Genomic DNA, 7,837 nt, shown 5'->3' on the forward strand with positions numbered 1-7,837 from the left:
TATTAATTTATTTAAAAAAAAAATTTTTTAGCATAGTAGGTTATAGCTTAATTACAAATTAGTTATTGTTTGTAAATTAATCATAAAAAAATTAACAATTATTAAGTTTTATTAACAACAAATTGCGATAAAAATTTATTTAACATAAATTTTACAGTTGTGAAATATTTCTATTATTACATTAATTTTCTTTAGCATTCGATATATGTATATATATACATATCTTCAATCCAAATTTATTTTAATTTATTAAGAAATTTGTAAACTAAACTATCATTATAGCAGGATTGTAAATCAATAATCATAACATAATATTAATATAACTTACAAAGCCATTCATTCCGAAATCTGACAGTTGGAACTCGAATGGAGCTGTACCAACGACTGATGAAACGGAAACGACAATTTCAGTTTATATATACCTGATTCGGAACAACTCAGTTCCTGCCTATAGGCTTGCCCCACTCGTATCGTACTGCACATTACACCGTTACGCAAACTTAGCATTATGTATTAATATTCTTGAATAAATTAAAACAATTCTACTATTAAATAGCATTTAATTCTGTAGATATTGAAGAATATTGGTAAAAACTAGGAAAGTAAGTGGCATCACAATTAGAACCTACCTTGAATAATAGTTTTAAAGTTAAAAAAAAATGATTTTTCATAATAATTTTTAAATAAAGGCGGCAGAAAAAATTTGGGTACACATAAAACAGAAACATTTACTTAAAGTATGTATTATTACCGAAGCTTCTTATCCGTCATCTCCAAAGTTTAACGGTAATGTGAACATAAACATTTTTTGAGCTAATAACTTGTTAATGATATACCAGCAAGAAACTTCATATAACTAACTACATCAATTAAAATTAGAAATACGAAAAGAAAAATTTCGAGTACATGAATTCGCACAATAGAGGTACCTGAGAATTTCAATTTTTTTTTTGACTCCCTGAGAATCATACACCATCACCTGCATGGGAATTAGCTCAGAGATTATTCATTGTTTTATTTATCTATTTTAATATGTATGTAGACCTGTCGATTTGTGCGTTTTTATTTATTCATTCATTAAATTATTTTATTTTATTAGTATTATTATTTTTATCTTTTTTAAACTTATTTATCCATTCAAGTGTTTCTTTTAACCGGTTTTTTTTTTTTATATTTTCATTTGAATCTACGTATCAGTTTTGTTCTGGTAAAATGAAATAATGTGTTTGTTTTTTGGTAAACTGATCTACTGCTGTGAATATTATCAATGGTTTGATCTGACATTGCCGTCTAATAGTAAATTTGTTCAACGGGTCACTAGAGAGGATCTGAGAGAGTGAATTCGGAACAGTGAATTTGTCGATCAGGTGAAATAAAAATTGTGAAATAGAGGGAACAAGAAAGGGGAAGGAAAAAAGAATGAATTGAAATATTTGTATTTAGTGTATAGACTTGAATTGTGGTGAAAAAAAACTGTTTTCTTTCTATTTTATTACATCATGTAATTATATGTAATTTATATATGTCATTCCTGATCAAGGAATACTAATCAATCCTTGTTCGGACATATTGCTGTGTAATGTAGCAACCCGATGTATTTGGGCAGCATGGATGAATAAAGTAGTTCTCTCTCTCTCTCTACAATTTACATTTATTTATTACTTTATTTTATTTTCTGGAAATCTCTTCATCTCGGATAAATTATTTTTCTCTATATTTGTATTGAGTAAGTAATTACGTATAGTTCAGATTTAATGATTTGTTATTTAAGAATAAAACCTACCAGATATATATTATTGACTTAGGTGAACATAGGATCATATTTTCGCATGGGTCCATTTGACACATCTCAGTCTGAATCTGGACCTTCTCCTCTAGCCTCCACAATTCTTCTTTACGCCCTTCGGCAGCCATCCAATTTTTGTGGACCCTGCCAAATCATCTGAGATTGAGTTTCTTTACTTTTCATGCTCAATAAAGGACTTTAGCCAGTTTCTTCGGGATTTCACTGTAGTGTCAGACACTGATTCTCAACTTTGAACTTGACGAGTCGTTTATGGAATATAGATGTGTAAAGAACACGTATGATCCTGCGTAAGCCAAAGTAGAGGTCAAAATTTTCTAAAAAATATGCTAAATCATGCCAACACTTATCTTTAACTTTCATGAACCTTCAGGCCAAATCATACGAGCATATTTCGAAATATAGTTGTCTCAAGGAAAACACATTTGTGCATGCATAAGCGAAAGTAGGAGACAGCATATAATACAATTTATACTAGATCATTTTTGCAATAATCCTCAAATTTAGTTCCAAATGTGTCCCTGTCGAAGGGTCGTTTTCGAAATATAGCTATATAGCAGTGCCGAGGAAAGTACTTTTACGCATGCGTAAAGGAAAGTAGTGGACGGTATCGATATTTCAATTGGCACAATATTTCAAAATTTCACAAAATCGGATTATCAATTTGATCCATTATGCAAACATATAATGTGAAAATTTTCGATTTTGAGGACATTCATTTTTTTTTTCGTTTTGTGCATAAATACAAAGCTAAAAAGGAATTGAAATCAATATAACTCTAAAAATAAATTAAGATAACAACAACCAATATTATTATATTCCATATATAAATTATTGATTGTTTCGTATTGTCAAAACTGTATTAGTCCATTTTTCTTTGTGATAGTTTTATACATTTTTCTTTTCTTTTCAGCTTTTATTTTTGTTGTTAGTTCTATTCAGTATGTTTATTATTTTCCCCGATGAATAATGCAGTAACAAAATTACTGTGATATACAATCAACCATTAAGATTTGAATTGTACAACGGGCATAAAATATATATGCTTATCAGGTAAGAGAGATGATTACATATGTTTCATTTTTTAAGTGCCTTTCTTTGCCTCATAACTAGCCAATGTATCTTAAAACATTTAACTTATAAATGTCTTATTTTTTTCGTTTGTTCAAAATATAATGTGTTTGAGTGGAAGGGAAAATTATTTGAGCCAACATTCACAACAGGTAATTCAAAAGAATGAAGTTTTAAAAATTAAAATTTTTTAATATAGGTAGGAAATATGATCAAAATTTACGATTTTGCCACTCGCTCAACAAATTATTGAAGTCACAATGGTCTATTACGTTATTTTTCTATATATTTTTGGTTTTCATTTTTAAAAAAAAAAATAACTAGTAAATTAAAACACATACATAAATATATGTAAAACATCCCTTAACAGACAACTATATTTGATTCCCTCTATTGCGGCACCTCTCCACTTCGGATGCGGACACCAATTTTATTCCTCCTGTACTTTTCACTCCCCTCTACAACGAACACAATCTTAAAATATAAAAATATTTTATTCCCGGATATATTCCAGCATGACAGAAAAATTGAATAAAATCTATGACATATGTATTTTTATTGGTATGTAAGAGAATGTACTTATTTAATTATTAATTATTTCTAATTTAAAATTAGTTAGAATGTATTATAATTTACAGCTTTAAATAGCAATAAATAAATATTAAAAAAAAAATAGAAAATTTACGTTATTTAGAAACCAAAATATGCATAGTAAAAAAAAACAAAACACGAATTCTACCTTAAAAGTATATAATCAAAACAAAGTGATTCTAGAAGAAGAACTTGCTGGGCCATTAACGAGTGACGTGGAACATCGTACCCCAGTCAACAATCTGCTCCCATCAACTCCAAAAGACAGCCTTTTATTAAATACGCAGAAGTGACTCGCCGAGCTCAGGCGCCTCAAGCTTCCCATCCCCTCCCTCTGACATCCCACCCTCAGCCTAAGTCCTCTGTTCCTCTCTCACAGATTTCACTTTATCAGTCCCAAAGCTCCCATCCACAGACTAAAACACCTACAAACGACTTTCCTCACAAAAATGTGAAAACTCCTCCACAGATCAATCATAAAATTCCTTCCTTATCCCAAACTTCCTCTTCGGTCAATCTTTTACCCGAACTCCAGTAACCGAGGATCCAATTCAACGACCCCAAAGGAGAGTTCATTCCCTACCTAGACCGACATACACTCATGTCCAAGATACCTTCTATTCCCAAAATACTCCTAAAATAGCATCTACCCTTTTCTCCTTCCTTCGTGATCTTCAAGACACAATCAAACCTCTTATCTCACTCCTAACCAGACTCCTTACAGAAATCCCGTTCAATTTACCCAGATGAACAAGAGCACCTTAAATATACTTTTATGGAATGCAAATGGACTACATAAGCACCGCGACGAACTAGACATATTCTTCCATAAACATTCCATCGACTTACCGCTGCTAACTGAAACCCATTTCACAAAGCATTCTTACTTCTACCAACGCGACTACATTACAGAACAAATTATTCAGACACTCTGACAACACATCCCACGCAGGTTCTTGTATCCTTATTCATAAATCTTTACCTCACTCCCTTATTCCTTCTAATCCGTCTGATACTATTCAATCGACATCCGTCAGCTTATCCTCTCGCCCGTTTAACACACACTTTCAGCTGTATGCTGTTCTCCAGGCAATTCCATTTCCTATCTTAAAATTGTTCCTTAAAAATTTATGGCAACACGTTTCATGTATAATCTAAAACTCGTGTAAATAAAATCTGTATGTAGGCTGTCCATGGATTTTCTTTGAAACGACAGTGCATATTTTCTATTTATTTGGCACCACAGTTCCTGGCACCCCAAAATTATACTCGAGATTCGACATACCAACTGTCAAATTTTAATTTATTTTTTTAGGATTCATAAAGGATTTCCGAGACAATTTTTATTTACCCATAAAATTAACAATTAATATAATAATAACCTTGAGTAATATTCAGCAGCGTTATGAGTTTTAAAAAAATTTCACTATAGAAGTATTTGTGTATTTTCATTGTAATAAAAAATTAGACAACCTTATAGACTCTCAATAAATTTAATTTATAAACTTTATGTTCTCATACAAATAAAATTAATAATATCGGACCTTAAAAGTTTATGTTAAAAATAAAATACTTATCATTGAACAGATATTTCAAAAGATCTTATGAAGTAATGAAAAATTATATATGTTTCATATTAAAGGTTTAAGTGGCAATATGTAAATAATTCAGTTGCCACATTATTGTGTTTATTTTATATTATACCCTTCTTAAAGAAAACCTCCGTATAACAGATAAAATAAATTTTCCCCTGGGTGTCAGATACAGATATCATTTACTGTAAATATCTAATTTTAAGATAGACTGAAGTAAGAGTAAGAGGATTTACATTCAAATTGACGAAGGAAATTATAAACTCAATTTAAAATAAAACAAAATATATTTTTTGGCTTATAAAATAAAATATAACAACTCTTAACATAAGAAAAAAAATTTGCAGTCTTCTTTGATGATGAGATGTGCTGAGATAGTTAGGTACTGATAGAATAGAACTATCGTCCATAAGCTGCAATTTTGGCTGAAAGGAGTGATGTTCCTGACCCCAGTCCTAAACTAGGCCCAAGAGAGATTCCTGATCCAAGTCCACCAACGGCTATAAAAAAAAAAATTAGATTTAGATTTTTTATAGGCTCTTAACGATCATTATTAATTGTTTTAAAATTGGTTATTACCATTAGGAGCAGCACCCGCTGGAACAAGAATAGTTTTCACGACAGGAAAAGGAAGTGGAACAGGAACACCTACATTATTGACAACTGGAACTGGAACTGGAGATGCTACTGGAACTGGTACCCGTTGTGACACTGGAACGGCAAATGGTTGAGGAACTGCTACTGCTACAGGTCTATCTACTGCAACTGCAACTGGACGGTCAACTGGAACGGCAACGTCTCGATTAACTGCAATAGGAACTGGCCTGTCTACAGCAACGGGAACCTGTTGTGGTACAGCGACGTATATCGGGCGATCTACCGGAACTGCGATAGGCTGCTGAGGTGGCGCTGGTTGGGCCGATTGCAAACCAATCAGAGAATTGAGAGTCAAGCCAGACGAAACATCGCTTCCAGAACTCAAAGTTAGACCGGATGGAAGGTTCGTTGCAGGAGATAAATTGATTCCTGAAAGATTTATTCCAGAAGCTGTATTAACTCCGGAAGGAATACTTGTTTCAATTGGTAAGTTGAGTCCTGTAGCAATATTATTTCCCGAAGTAAAGCTGAGTCCAGAGATTGCTGGAGTGAGGCCTGTTCCCAAATTAAGACCTTCTAAGATACCTCGTTTTTCGTGCGTTTTCTTTTCACCTTCCGTTGCTACAGCCATAGCTAGTGATATGCTGATGATGGTTGTGTACTGAAAAAAATATAGAGATATTTAATTCTATTTGATTTATCTAATTTTATCAATATGCTGGAAATTTAAACTAGTTGTAATTCCGATATATTTTTAAATCTTCACTTATACTACTTGTACTTTTCTCCATTGTAAGATTATTTAATTTAATGAAAAAAACACATGGAAAAACCACAATAATAATAATCTGAATTGCTGCAGCCCTAGACGGAGGTTCAGGGAGGAAGGAATCATACCTGTTTTCAAATACTTTTACAGTTTGTAAAATAAAAATACATTTCGGCTATTTATGAAGTTATACTAATTTTCCCGTTCTGCTTAGATATAAAAATGTGAATATAGATGATAGTTATGAATATTACCCCGTATGCATGAAATGGCGAGGAAGACGGAATACAAAAAAATTAAAAAAAAGATAGTTAAGAATACATATGACGTAATAGTACTCAGACAACTCAGATATCATACAAATAATATGATATTAGTACCAATTTATTCATCTTCGTATTATTGATGATATGTTCTCAGTTTGGAGTTGACTCGATGACTGTTGAATTAACTCCAGGGTCAGTATTTATAACTCAGGAGTGGGCTTGATCGGTTTAATAATCAATTACCCCTTCCCCGTTAGGTCGTTCTACAGCTATGTAGATAATGTTATATAGAGTTAGTAATTACATAAAGGGTTTGAAATGCAACAGAGACATGAATGTGTTACGTAAACTTTCGGAAGTGACTGAAACGTTGGCACGTGTCTGGCCAAACGTTTACGGTTTAAATATTTTGTATGCCTATTTTGAATTTTAAATGCTGCTTTGACAAAAAATTGCTGTTTGGGTCGAAGACGACTACATCAGTGAAGAAGAACTTCAAGAAGCTATCAACAAAGTCAAACTGGGCAAAGCAGCAGGTATTGACGAAATCACTCCCGAAATGATCAAATATATGGGTAGTAAAGGCCAAGGGATGTTCCTCCATCTTATGAACCTAATTTGGAAAGAAAAGAGAATTCCTAAGGACTGGAAAGTTGCAGTGATCGTTCCTATTTATAAGAAAACACATGTCGCAGGAATTCGAGACAAAATCAGGTATTCGTCAAGGTTGTTGCTTAATCCCTCTGCTCTTCATAGTAGTCCTCGATAAAGCAATAAAGAAAGCTAAACTAGAATGAGACAGTTTCAGTTTGGATACAGGAACTTACAACCCATGAAATTTTCTGTGCTGGCTTTTGCAGATGACCTGGTTTGGTTGGCTTCCAACGACCGAGACCTCCAATACAACATAAGGGTTCTGCAAGAGGAAATGGCCTCGATAAACATGAAAATTAACCCAGAAAAGACCAAATGTATGCGTCAAGTTGTTTGAATCCCTCCAATTTTTGACCAATCCACTCTTCCAGACACTGAAACCAGCACCTCCACCAGTCCGATGGCAGGATTTACACCCGAGACCATCACAACTTTAACCCAGCAAAAGTGACAGTGACACAATTTTCAGTTTTAGTTTTTTAGTGTTAGTGTT

At 32.7% G+C, this 7,837-nt stretch overlaps 2 protein-coding genes across 2 annotated transcripts in view; both read right to left on the reverse strand.

Annotated features, from left to right (window-relative positions):
* The window catches only part of LOC106681907 (putative per-hexamer repeat protein 5), a 3,074-nt gene extending 2,708 nt beyond the window's left edge, over positions 1-366 (reverse strand). The window contains exon 1 of the mRNA XM_067050383.1: positions 329-366. Coding sequence (XP_066906484.1) covers positions 329-340 — 12 coding nt within the window. The 5' untranslated portion in view covers positions 341-366. The remainder of the gene's footprint in view (positions 1-328) is intronic.
* The window catches only part of LOC106681911 (calphotin), a 19,659-nt gene extending 12,779 nt beyond the window's left edge, over positions 1-6,880 (reverse strand). The window contains exons 1-2 of the mRNA XM_067050390.1: positions 6,805-6,880; positions 5,638-6,316 (exon numbers count right to left, since the gene is read on the reverse strand). Coding sequence (XP_066906491.1) covers positions 5,638-6,316; positions 6,805-6,816 — 691 coding nt within the window. The 5' untranslated portion in view covers positions 6,817-6,880. The remainder of the gene's footprint in view (positions 1-5,637; positions 6,317-6,804) is intronic.
* Between the last annotated feature and the right edge of the window lie 957 nt (positions 6,881-7,837).

The sequence above is a fragment of the Halyomorpha halys genome, unplaced genomic scaffold (assembly GCF_000696795.3).
Source record: "Halyomorpha halys isolate HHAL.00 unplaced genomic scaffold, Hhal_1.1 Scaffold374.1, whole genome shotgun sequence".
NCBI classification, from domain to species: Eukaryota; Metazoa; Arthropoda; class Insecta; order Hemiptera; family Pentatomidae; genus Halyomorpha; species Halyomorpha halys.